This window comes from Brachyhypopomus gauderio, chromosome 1, assembly GCF_052324685.1.
Source record: "Brachyhypopomus gauderio isolate BG-103 chromosome 1, BGAUD_0.2, whole genome shotgun sequence".
Classification (NCBI taxonomy): Eukaryota; Metazoa; Chordata; class Actinopteri; order Gymnotiformes; family Hypopomidae; genus Brachyhypopomus; species Brachyhypopomus gauderio.
In genome coordinates, this window is record NC_135211.1 from 29,937,335 (window position 1) to 29,950,995 (window position 13,661).

Here is a 13,661-nt window from a genome sequence, read left to right on the forward strand (position 1 = left end):
ATTCTATGCCATCTCACTGTTTACTGAAGACTTGAAAATAAAGCTCATCCATCCTAATACTTGTAGCTAAGTAAACGCTAAACTCAGGAAATAGGGGCCATCTGTGTGCTTCAGTGAGAGGAACTGCTAAAAGACAGCACGACTTTAATCATCATATTCATGGCGAGTGAACACTGCAATCTGTAAACTACTGCACTGCATCACAAGGACGTTCAAATTGTTCGGGGAGGAGGTGCAGAGCAGAGCCAAAGTGACCAGAATTGAGTTAAGTCTCGCAGGCTAGTCGGCGTGGCCCTGTGGACACGGCAGGACAAGCACAGTTAAGTTCCGTTGCTCCTTTGACTTTGCCTTTAATCACCTGAGAATTCTCCAGAGCTAACCTCAGAGTTCTTGTTCATCAGCTCCGAGGCTTCGTTTTCAAGTGCTCGTCACAAGAACTGTTTGACAGAGTAGTTTCCAATTAGTTAGGAGATGATATGGCCACAAATAAAGGAGAAAAGGAAAACATTAATGTGCACAGCAAAGCGTGCTGGTGGCTTTTATCTTTGCTCTGTGTGTGACACCTTGCCTACTGAAATTCCTTTGGCTGCCCCCTGGACAAAGAAAATGCATGGATAAATGTTCATCAACTCCTGTGAAGGATAAGGAGGGTGTGTATGTGTGATGTTTAAACACAAATGAGAGGATAGATGGGGGTTCAGCTTTAGGTTCTCTGTACTTCAGGGGTTCACAGAGGCACCTGCGCCTCATCTGGGAGTCCTCACACCTTCACAAGGCGAAAGCTTTTGAATTTGTTCAGGTCAGTATACACAGAGGTTTGTCCCTTAACAGAATCTTTCAAAGGGGATCTTCACACACAAAGGAAGCCTTAATTAGTTACAACGTAAGGAAACATATGGTAACCAACAACAAAGAGACTTTTTGGTGAAAATCTTTTTTTTTCCTTTTTTTTAATACAAGATTCCAACATACAGTGTCTAGTGGCATAAATTAATCAACAGTACTGAACACAAAGAAAACAAATTCATTTTGTATGCACTCATTTATTCGACCCTCTCGTCTAGATTGTAAGCTGCGGTAATTAACCGTAACTGTCGAGCTTCCCAAAGTGTGAGCAAATTTTCCTGTTCTGCTTTCTACTTCATCAATTATTGTTCTCCACTGTCCCTGGTGCTTAGTTAGCAACCACCATCAATCCTCCCACGCAGCTCAGCTGTTAAAATGAAGTTAACCCAGCTTAGAACGAGCCGAGAACGAGCCTTACGGTTAAAGTGTCCTGCCTGCAACTCAGACAAACTGGGGTGAAAAGATATAAACAGTGAAATGAGTATAAGTAATCATATGCCTGTTTCCACTCCCTTCCATCCACCATTTTAGGCCAAAACAAAAAGGCTGACATGATACCAGTAGTCATACAACAGAACATGGGAGGCCGTACACAGTGACGGGTGCTACAGAACAGCTCACACAAAAACTAACATTTCCGCATGAAGACAAATAACAGAGTGCATGAAGTCAATGCTAAATACCTTTGACATTATAAGGAGTTTACATTACTGTAAACAATTACATTACTGTAAACAAGGCTAAAAAACTGGAGCATGGATTTGTTAGTTTTATTCAGATTGTGCAATCACCTGTATAACACAGTGAAAAACCCAATGTAAAAAGAAACCAAAGGAGAGCTTGAGTAGCATATTAAGGCCAAACGTTAGCTAGTGACGGACATTTCACATTTTACATCTTTGGTTTAACATCTAAAAGTTTTTACCCAGTCAGGTTGTTTTTTTAGTGTGGAGGGACAGCTCAGCTACATCGGATTTATCTGTACATCGACAAGTGTGATTTCAGTGTTGTGTATTAAGAAAAACAATTTAAAGATTGTATAAAGGCAAAAAAGAAAATGACTCCACTGTGAATCTTAAAAGCAATAAAGGTACTTCCTGGTTAATGCTTAAATGTTCCTGATTAATGCTTAAATGTTTCACTCAAGTTGAGTGAAACATTGAGTGAGTATCTTATCATTGCTGCCCAAAGAGGTAGAGATATGCCAAACACCTACAGCATACATACATAGTTATTTTCATGACTGAATTTATTATAAGTGAAAACATTGAACTGAATCAAATATGCCAAATATATTTTTATTGATCAAAGCAAAAGGTGCTAAATATAATTCAACCCACTGCAGTAGCCTGGTATGCCGTACCGGTATATTTTAGCAGGAAGGACACATTAACCAGCTAATTCATCTTAATGTCACAAACTGCTGACAGACGCAAAAATCAAATCAATCCTCAGTGTATTTTAACATATGAAGCAATATTAGGGTAAAAGGAAGCATCTGAAAACTGATTACAACTAAAGCACATTCATAAAAATTAAATCGAAGCTACGCATAACATATTAATTCTTATAACTCTTCAGAACTGAAATTGCACACACATCAAAATAAGTGGGTCACTCAAATGAGGGGCTATCCACTAAGACCTCAATGGGGTCTGTTATAAAGTCCCCAATAAACTCATCTGAACATGTTTGTCATAACTCTTCCACACTTTATTGCAAAGGGTCACTTTAAAATGAAAACCCTGAAACAAACTGAACATAGAGAGGCATGAAGCAGAAAGTAATCTAAAATAATAATAAAAAAACCAAACTCATGATAAAACACATGAAATGATGATGTAATAATGCTTACATAAGTTTTAACATTTGTTTTAGAATTTGTTGAACCCACCACTCCATTTGCAGCCCCAAGAAATTGCTTACTCAAAAAAAAAAAGAAATAAATTACCTAAGAGACCTATGAGGACAAATATGCTATGAATAAATCGCTGATGCTAAGCTTTTACAAATCGCAAAACACTACTCATTTATTGTTATTAATAAAACAATGTTGAGGCTGTATCAAAAACTTTATAAAAAATTAGACTGATTTTGTCAACCATTTTTTCATTTTTGTGATGATTTTGTTAAGGAAACAAAAATTCTCTCCACCATCCTTTCACTCTTTGTAACTCTGAGTAACGTTCGAGTTGTGAATATCACTACACATATTTTATTAATAGAATTTGACATTTCCCCCCCTCGATAAAGGTAAGCTTAAGAGATCCACTACATAAAAAAATAATAACCCCTTGTCTAAAACAAATTGCAGGAGTCCCCCCCCCCCCATATCTGATGTACACACTTCTGGACTATAAATACAATGATATCCACAGGCATATTATTATTTACACAAGACACTTGCTGCATTACCACCCAGGCAAATAAAATAGCATTCAACTGCAAATATAGTGTGACCCTTACATTAAATAAATGATGCCATTGTTTAGAAGGTGGTTCGTTAACAAAATATTCAGTCTTTATTTTCAGGTATTTAATTCAATCCAAGGAATACACTCTCATTACTTGAAAATAACATAAAAAAAAGATAAATGATTAGAAAATCGAACCTAGACTGTGATTCTTTCAATCTTTTGAGCTAATGGTCTCAAAATGGGTGGGGGTTTGTTCTGAATGTCTACACCGAGATGCTATGTTGCTTTGATCTGAACACATAGGCTTGGGCTACATCATGTTTCCTTGGAATTGGATCACAAGATGTTCTCAATATAAACAGTTAACACTGATGCATATCAGAACTGAATAATGCTCTAGCCCTGGCTTCAAACCTTAAAAAAAAAAAAAACACAACAAAACACAGAATACAAGTAGACAGTACAATAAGACATCTTCATATCTGTGATTATCTATCCAGATCTGGCATGACTTTCCAAAGGGACAGAATACACATTCTAAAACAATCAGCCAGAACACAGCCATAGTAGGACAACTGCTTCCATTATTTAGGGGTACAAACAGGGAAGTTATTTCAGTGTTACTTTGACACCCCCACCAAAAAAAAAAGAATAAAAAGAATAAGAACATTTTAGCAGAACGATCATCAAATATACAGTGGATTTATCAAACCGTTTTCTATCTCTCAAGCTTTTTGGCTACCTCTTGAAATTCTCATCTTTGCTAGACATGTGAATAAGGATAAAAGCAGTACAGTTAATGTTAAAAGGCAAACCGCATTGAAACAAACACAGCCCAGTAGTCTGCACAGCCGTTTGAGTCCCTCTAGGTCGTGTTTTTCTCCTTATTCATAGAATGCCTCTGTGAAGCACTTGCACCTGCAGCCAGCTGACTTATCTCTTCTCGTATTATAAAAAAAAGCCAAAAAAGGAGAAAAAAGTAAACAAAAAAGTTCAGAAGATAAAAAGAGTGCTGTTAGGCAAGTAGATTGATTTTGAAGTCAGTCAAAAAAAATTACAAACAAGAAAAAAACAACAAAAAAGCCCGTCTAGACACAAAGCGCAATGACTGGAGGACACGTCTCCCACCTAGACACAAAGCGCTAGGACTGGAGGACACGTCTCCCGTCTGTTCAGCAGTAGCCAGTCACATGCTGAGGTGTCTCTCGCTGTCCTCTGCAGACTACTTAGTCAACCCCCCAAACCCTCCCACCTCCCCCAAAAAAGGACAGTTTTTAATAAGATCATCCCAACTCTTGCAAACCCCAATGTACCCAATTGCAGTGCCCCTTCAACATCCAAAATGCAAAGAGACAACACTGGAGTTGGAACCACAAGTTCCCCGTCCTCCACATCCGGAGGGATCGACAAACATTAGGGTGGTACATATGGAGGTGGAGATCTGTATGGGGTCATGTTCTTGGGGCGAGACCCTTTACCCTCCATGGGGGCAGAGAAGGGTGGTGGAGGCTGGTAAGGAGGGGCATTAGGGTCCTCATCCTGTATGCCTGTGTACTCTCCCAAAAGGTCCCTGTTCAGAGGAGTTGTCTCTGGACTGGCCATATTGGGATATTCAGGTGGGGGAAGAGGAGGTTTTTCCTCTTGAAGGATGAGGGGCATACTGGACGATGGAGGGGGCTTAGAGTCATCGAGTTCGTCTGCAAAAATGATAGGAACTCCTTTCTTAATGAACGTAGCCTGGTCTTCGATGGTAAGCTTTCCCTTTCTCTTCTTACGATAGCAAATCATGGCAATGATGCCTGCAATTAACAAAATTGCAGCTACAACCACAGCTGGTATGACCGTGTGAAGGTAGACATCATCGGTGCTCTGTCGTCCTGCTCCAACAGCAGGAGTAACAGCAGGAGGAACTGGGTCTGGAATCTCAGCTGGTGGAACAAACATATAGTTGCGACAGCTTCCCGTTCCTTTGACGGTAATATTTATGGGCTTGAAGTCTGGATCCATGATATTGTTAAATGCTGCCAATGGTTTGCCTTCACCATCAGAGATCTTTTGACTCAAAACCTGAATCTGCTCCTTGGGACAGGGGTCCTGAGGGAGGCTGTTATTTGTCCACTCAACTACAATGGATCCCTTGGTGATGTTTTTGAGTGTAATTGAACTAGAGTTCCGATCACCAAACGACATGGCCAGTTTCTTGATGAAAAGGATCTTCTTGTGGATATCATTAGTAATTAACCGTGGTTCACCATGGAATCGAGCAGCAAACAGAACTGGTGGCTTCACATTGTTTCCAAATCGACTGACACGAACCTCAAAAGCATCAGTTGTGTAGAGACCACCTTTATCAGAAGCCTGCATGAAGTACTCATGTTTACCCTCATGGTGCCAATCTGGTAATCCATAAAGCAACTGACTTGTGCTATTAAACTGAATCCAGGAATCCTCCCCAACAACTTCATTGTTCTTCCTCAGGGTTAGCCTCAACTTGTCCGTTGTACCATCTTCTTTGTCAAAGAACGTGTCTGATGGAATCTTCACCTCAAAGTATGTGCCGATGTATGCCTTTACCTGATCGATTGGGTTGCGCAGCTCTGGTCTCACGTTAACATCAGGTGATGGAGTGGAACGTTTGGGTAGCTTGGTTATGGTGGGCACTGGGGTGGTCTTGACTTTCTTGGGCCTCTTTGTTGGTTTCCTGGTTGTTGGTGTTGCTGGAGTTACAGAAGGACCAACATACACTGGCCTGGTTGTGGTGGGCTGGATAGCAATAGTGCTGGTCGTGTCCATAACTCTTGTGGGCTGAGGGGGCCCTATTGTGGGAGTATGGGCAGTTGGATCTCTGGTACGAATAGTGGGTTTCACGGGGAGTGGTACTGGTCCCCGCACAGGTGGGGCAGAACTGTCAGAAGTTGGACCAATTGATGGAGATGTAGGTGTGGGGACAATGCGGCTGGGTGGTTCAGGGTATGTTGTTGGAGGAAGCAGAGAGGGCACGGGTGTAGGGGTATTGTTAAGCTGCCTTCGTACCCTTTTAGGCACATGAGGTTTCTTGTTAGCAATGTGCCATCCAACAACTGGGTATCCCAACTGCGCTGACATTGTCCCTTCTTTTGCTGGAATCTGAACACTGCTGATGTTGGGAATGTTGCTCTGATCAAGAGCACAGCCCAATTTCCAGGACAAAAGAGCACCATTTTCCACAACCTTTTTAGCATTTCCTGGTCCAGCCATAAAAGCTGACATATCAAACAAGCGGTTGTTGACAACAGGCAAAATCTTCATGTGCTGAAGCCCCACCCCTGAGAACTTTATCATGTTGGCCAAAAGCTCCACTCTCTGCTTGGAGCTCATCTTGTAGAGGTCGGCATCCAAAATTACAGTGAGCACAGTAACAGGTTCTTCATTGCCACAGACAAAAGGTTGTGAATCGCTATTGGCTGTCTGGACTGCTAATTGAATGGGGTCAGTGTCAGCATGCTCCTCTGGGTGAACCTCGATGGAGAACACATCAGGGCTCTGGGACACACCACTCACATTCTTACTGGTAACAGATATGTAGTGGACACCCTTGTCTACCTCCAGTGGAAGTCCTTGAAGGGTGCTGCTTTCTGGATCCCAGTGCAACCATACCGGTAATGTGTCTTTGCCAGATTCAGTAATCTAGAAAAAGGAGAAAAGTATAAAAATTACCATCACTGGTTTACATGTAAATTACTGCTGCTTTGACATCTGAATACCAAATGTTATCTTCAGAGTGGGATATAAAGTGAAATTTATACATGAAAAGCAGAAATAAAAGAATGAATGCATAAAAGCCAAAATACCCTTTAAAACGCTATTAAGACTGACAACATTAAAAGGCCAAACTACCTGATATAGTAGCTGTCTCCTTTTTAAAATAAAAAGCTTGGCTTACTGAAACAATGCACTGTTTAGGCAACACTGGGACACAACCAATGTGCTGGATATTTCCAACATCTGTGAATGCAGATCCCCAAATAAAAGTTAATGAGGTGGTGTTCAAATATGGCACTGGGGTTCTCTCCAGGAGGAGAGACTGGTTACACAGCTGGAGGGTTGTTTGATGAGCCCTCGTAGTCAGAAGAGTATAATCATGAATCAATCTGAAGTTATGATACATTTAAATAAACAATCTGCCCTACGAATATAAACACACACCTTCTGCCACCAGCACCTTCATCTGGTGGATAATAAATCTTGGTTGATAAATAATGGAAAGACAAATGTTCCTGATACAGGCCGTGCTATTCCTAGTACAACTACAGCCGCTGGACTAGATCTTGCATCTGAGCTTTTAATTTGGTCTTAAACTCCTGAGCTTTCAGAAGCATAGTCCCCTTCCATACCTTCCAACACCTCACCTGTTACCAACCCAGTCTTCATCATCTGTTGTGATCCTAAATGTTGTTGTCACATTAGAGTACAGCAGGGTCTACCTACCAATTTGTTCTCTTAGAGAGATTTTAATAATTCAGGTGTGACTCTAATTATAGTCTGATCTATAATCCAGATGATGAATAGTGCACTTAAAACACTAACATACACCATACTGCTATTTTGAAAAATTCAAAATAGAATACAAAAGGGACATTGTCAGTTAAAAAATGATGAAGAGAAAATGGGATCTTGTTTATGGTGTATTACAGAACACACCACTGAAACTGCCATTATTTTAAGTATTGTTTTGGAATGATCTTAGTATATCTCGCATCCAACAGTGGTATGAAACACTACGTTGGTAGAACAGACAACCATGTTCTTAGATTTCATATGAAAAGCAAAATAACATTTAGGGTTTTGCCCTTCTTGTGGTGCTTGAAACCAAGACATTAGAATAAAACCCACTGCCAAAATCCCAAACTCGCTCACATTTGGGCTACCACAGTTTCCAAACTGATGATTCATGCAACCCACTGTAAAGAAAGCAGTCTCAGCCATAGACAAAGTCTACCCTGAAGGGCAGGATGGGCAACACAGCTGTGAGGAATATCTGGCCTCCTTTATTATATTTCCCTTGTCATGTTTCAGTGACACTGAATCTTGACATGTTGGTGCAGTGACACTGTGTGTCCAATCTCTGTTTAATGGAAAATATCCACTTTGCACCACAGTCCTCCAACACAAGCACGCACACTTGGAACAAACCAAACCAGAGGCTTCCAATTCTCAGTCAAGTAAAGACTGAGGAGAACGATCCCGCTGACATGAAGGAATTAAAAGGAAAGAAATGCGAACTCCTCTGTGAAAGATGAAGAATGGGGCTCATTGTTAGTATGTATGAGTGGTGCAGAGCGAGAGAAAAAGGCCCCCATTGTTATGGCGTGAAGACGGCTGAAAAGATAAGATTCATAGTTCTGAAGCAGTGGGCACAAGCACGTCTTCGAGATATGAGGCTGAAATGGAGATGGAGAAGACACGGGGAGTGGGGGGGGGGGGGGGGTCTGTTTCCACTGGAAATTTGCAGGAGTGATTTGGTCCAACCAGGCGGGTATTTACAAGAAGCTGGTCTTCCAGTCCATTTTTTACTCGTAAAAATATATGTAAAACTCACCCGCTACATTACAAGAATATACTTGTTGAACTTGGGGAAAAAATTAAAGAGGTATTGACTATAGATATACAGAGGTATATTTCTGACAAAGGTGTTGGGAATGGGGGAAAATCAACATTTGTTCGAAATGACCCTTTTGTTGCTATGGTAAAACTTACAAGCCGTACTGAGAGAAAAGTTGTATATAGTGTGCAAAAATCAGGGCCAGAGGCTTTACATGAGTATTCATATAATACACAACAGAGCCTGTGTGATTTCACAAGAAAGGAGAAGTAAGAACAAATCTGGGACAGAAATATTTTTTATGCAGGTAAAGAAATGAATTAGGATTCAGAATAAAGTGAACCTCTACTCTGTTTTTTAAGTAGCATGTTTGTTTAAGTGGGGTTAAAGAAAAGCACATAGCCTGGCTGGTGGGAGGGGCTGGTGGGAGGGGCCGGATGTCCCGCAAGCTCTGTCCAAACTTCAGGCACTGAACCAACACACCTTGTCAAAAGCCTACACAAACACCCAAAGCAGAATCAGCGAGACACTACAAGACTCCATTCAACTACATTAAAGTTGCAGGTCACTCTCGTAAACTGGGTCCGTGTCCTATGCGGAGCCAGAGTAAGGGAGGTGGCAGCCCAACTCACAAGATAAGAGAACGGGGTTTTATCAACAGATATCTGCTCACGGCGACGCCTGAAAGAAAGCAGCCACAGGCACGCTCCTTAAACTGTCAACTCCCAGCGCTGCACCCTTGTGGACACGCACGGAATGACTACGTGAAGGGACGCGTAGCCTCACCAACGAGCTGTGGGTTATTTTCTCTCCCCATATGACTAAAAGGCTGTGTAAATGGAGCCCGTTCCCAAAATGACAGACTTGTCAGGGTTACTGAAATATTCTTCAAATGGGGGGGTGTGAATGGGTGTAATACTCTCCTTCCATATGACACCGGCACCGCAATGCTGGTTGCTATGCAAAGCAAATCACAACAAAAACACAGGGAATAACCCCTTAACGTAGCGCTTCGTTCTTGGCATGATTAATACGTGACCATAAACATAGAATGACTCATGTTTCCATGCTGGTCTCTCTCTCAATCTCTCCCTCTTTTTTTGTGCATGTGTGCATGCGTGTACGAGCGAGGGGGGGGGGGGGGTGATCTGCGTCCACTGCAAGAATACAAAAGCGTTCCAATGCTGTGCAGCCAAAGCTAATTAGATTTCAGCGCCAGTCTTTGTGTTGCGAGAAAATGAGAAAAAAAAGGGGGCGGGGGGAGGGGGGGGGGAATGAAGAGGCGTCCCGTCAGGAGGCGTGAAGGTGCAGGAGGAGTGGAATGCAGAAGCAGGTATTTGGGGAGAGGCCGCGGGACGCTCGCTGGCGCCGGACGCAAACGGTGGCAATGACATCACAAACATCTGTCACTGTTTATCAGAAGCCACGAGACTGATGCGCCCGTCAATAGCTGTTGACATGCAGTTTTATTATTAGCATTTTTACATACACATACATACAGGTACATGTGTATGTGAGCACTTGGTGACCTCATACCCCCATTCACACACAGGGCTTCTACCAGAGGCCTGGGAGTTTAGGGTGCAGGGAGGTCTATTCACCGCACACAGGCTGTTGCTCTGTGATTGATGTCATTCCTGGACCTGTTGGAGGAACTCCTCCTGCTTAGGGGTCAAAGCCCCCCTCGAGTGCCCAACCACCACTGGGAGAAGTCGCCCTTAACCTCCCACACTTGTTCCATTTCTACCTTCACGCCCCGTCACTTCTTTTGGGTCTTTACATCGCTTGGACTTCCGTGTCTAACCATCACTGTTCTCCGTGTCTCACCCACTATAGCCATGCCTGGCTGCTTCGGCGCCTGTTCGTCTGGACCTGGAGGTCCCACAGGATCTCGGCCTTGTTGTTCTCACAGTTTCCTCCCATGTGGCATTGGAGGTGTCCGGCTCATGGCTTTGGACAAGATGGTGTCTGTCAGTTAGTCAGACATCTGTCTACCGACGATCTAATGGCCAAAGTCTTCTCACTCTCCACTCTCTAATTATATATAAGGTGTGTGTGTATATTATATAAGTGTTTATATAGAGTATGGGATGTAAAGCACTGAACTGCTGTGTTTATAGCCTTCATTCTATTAGGTAAAATTAAGCTTGATCTCTAGAAGTATTAAGTAGGTCAGTGACTTCAAACACTTCCTTTACTCTGTGTGCCATTTCCCCATCTTCTAATAGTTAAAGCATTTTTCTTTTAAAACCCCCTTTCTTTGTTATTAACATGGGGACATCGTGGGTCGCGTCGTTTGAAGTGAGCAAAGAGAATGACGGCAAACGAGACCGTTCGCTTCTGAAATCATGACATGTCTTTCTGGTAAACAACTTTCTGTACGGCCCGTCATATTAGGTTATACAAATGGGCAGACCCGAACGTCTACTTATGTCTGATGAGTCCAGAAAATGGGGGAGAAACTATTAAAAACTTGGCTTAAGACCTGCTGAAATGAATACTGTCAGTCAAAAGTTGCAGCTCTCGGCTCAATTCATTACGCTGGCCAGGCTACCTCACTTTGAGATGTGGGAGCGAACAATCTCTCAACAGTTGTGCATCACCCAACCCATGGAGGCCAAATTCATTATAATGGGGTGGGGGTGGAGGAGCAGTGCGAGCTTGGGCGGGACCCTGGAGACACCAGCTGAACCCGCCCCAACAGTGGGGGCGGCACCCTGCTCAGCACAGCTGAACCCGCCCCAACAGTGGGGGCGGCACCCTGCTCAGCACAGCTGTCGCGGGAGTGTCTCGTAACGCCGACGCGGGACGGGGCGACACAATGACGGGACCGGGAGGGGAGGCTGTCACAGCAGCTGACATGGGCTGGTGGAGACGGAGAGCAAGGAGGGAGTGAAGTCCATCAAATTATGGATATGGTTGAAAAATGATGGGATAGGAGGATTTCATGTTTTCAAACGTTCCACAGGCATCATACTTTATGCCAGCTTAACTAAGGCACTGCACAGATTTAAGCAGCGGCAGTGATTAATACGGCACCCTCAACAATCATGTGTCTGTAGCCTCACCTGCTGAGGCCGGCAGACAGACACCTCTGGCTCTGCCGTTAGTGCTGGACAGAACGGCGAATGCCGTGCGGGGTCTGGGGAGCGTGTTGTTAAATGTACGGGTCAGCGTCGACGGCCTGTGAGAAGCGCTTGCGCCTGCCCCGATCGGCACCCATGGCTGGCGAGCGTCCGCTGAGCTCAGAGTGCCCCGGCCCGCGGGATCCAGGAGCGGTCTTGCGTCACCTGTTACGGGCCATCGCTCGGCAAGGGAGCGTGGAATAAGTTTCGCCGAGCGCTGCTGTCGGCAATGTCACTTCTCCCACTGACTAAGGACACAGGCCGGGGCACTCAACTTAAACGCAGAGGCATCTGATATGCAAAACGGCCAATTGAGATGAATAATGGGCGGGTATATTGTGTCGAATACATTTGCATGGCATTTCGAGGGGGAGAGGGTGGGCGGGGCTTCATATAGGGGTTCGGCGCGAACGCTCACCTTAACCACTCCCCTGTCCTTGGTCGCCGTGGGGACGTGCATCCGGAACACCCTTCCCACCACCGCCGAGGAGTCCGGAAAGGCCGCGGCCAGCGCCTCCGCCGCTTGGAGGTCGGACAGCACCGCCGAGTGCATGGACGCCTCCAGCTGGCCGAGCTCCCCCAGCACCTCCTGCGGCCAGGAAGCCTGGGCCCCGGCTAGCAGCGCCGCCGTCAGCAGGAGCACCGCGGCGGTCTGGCCACGCGGCCCGGCGGGCCCGCGCTCGCTGGCTTTATTGCGCATACTCGCTTCTGTGTTCTCGCGCTGACACAAAGGAGGACGTCCAGTGGAGGGGGCAGCATGCACGCCCCCCGCCGAGCCCGGAAGAACTGATCCTCTTTTCAGAAGCGCCCCTGCGGCTCGACCCACAATCCTCTGCCTTTTGTTCTCGCGGCTTGCCCTCTTCTCTCGCCTTTTGTCCGAGGCTCTTCAGTAGTTCTGGAATCCCATTGTCGGCCGCCGCCTCAGAGACCTGTTGAAAGAGGAGAGAATCCATTAGCCTGCGTTTCAATACCGAAGTTGACGCGGCCGCGTCACGGAACCGGACCGGAGGACACGACTCCGACCCCGTTATGTTAAAGGTCTGGGTAATTCCTTCATTTTTGTCCTCCCCTCCAACAAACACACACAATTAGGCGTGCACGCGCACACTTGGCTCGGCACGCACACTGTTCACACAGGTGGATAAGCCTAATCTGATTAACATTCACAGCTAGCGCTCTCTCTCTCTCTGCCTCTCTCTCTCTGCCTCTCTCTCTCTGCCTCTCTGCTGGCTCCCTCAGCCATTACCAAACACGTCTCCTGAAAAGCACCGCGCTCCAAGTCGAGCGGCTGGCCTCCCGGGGGCCGGCTGGAATGCGCCGAGGCGTGGAGGAGGGGTCAGCGCTCGGCGACCGAGTGACTGAAGCGCTCCTGAGGGGGAGGCAGGCATGAATGCATGCCTATTCCCCCTATTGTCTAATGGGTGGGGGCAGGTGGACAAAGACAGAGGATGGAGAACTCTAGGGGTCTGTTATTCATACAAATCCTTTCAAGAGAGGGGTCTTCAAAAAAATAATAAAAGCCCAGAGCAAACAAATGGGGGTGTTTTAAAGGGCTGGGGGTTAGTGGGGTGTGGGGTGTTATAACGGGGTGGAGGATGGGGTGTTATAAAGGCTTCCAGGGGGTGTGGCATGTGAAGTGGGGAGCGAATCTACACAATAGAGCCGATTTCCCCAGAGGCCCTGTGCTCAGTG

The 13,661-nt window shown here is 45.1% G+C and overlaps 1 protein-coding gene across 3 annotated transcripts in view; it reads right to left on the bottom strand.

Moving 5' to 3' along the window:
• Positions 1–1,602: 1,602 nt before the first annotated feature.
• Positions 1,603–13,661, bottom strand: part of dag1 (dystroglycan 1) — a 29,786-nt gene continuing 17,727 nt past the window's right edge. For all 3 annotated transcript variants that reach the window (XM_077008035.1, XM_077008045.1, XM_077008055.1), the window contains exons 2-3: positions 12,388–12,898; positions 1,603–6,929 (exon numbers count right to left, since the gene is read on the bottom strand). In XM_077008035.1, coding sequence (XP_076864150.1) covers positions 4,677–6,929; positions 12,388–12,669 — 2,535 coding nt within the window. In that variant the 5' untranslated portion in view covers positions 12,670–12,898 and the 3' untranslated portion in view covers positions 1,603–4,676. The remainder of the gene's footprint in view (positions 6,930–12,387; positions 12,899–13,661) is intronic.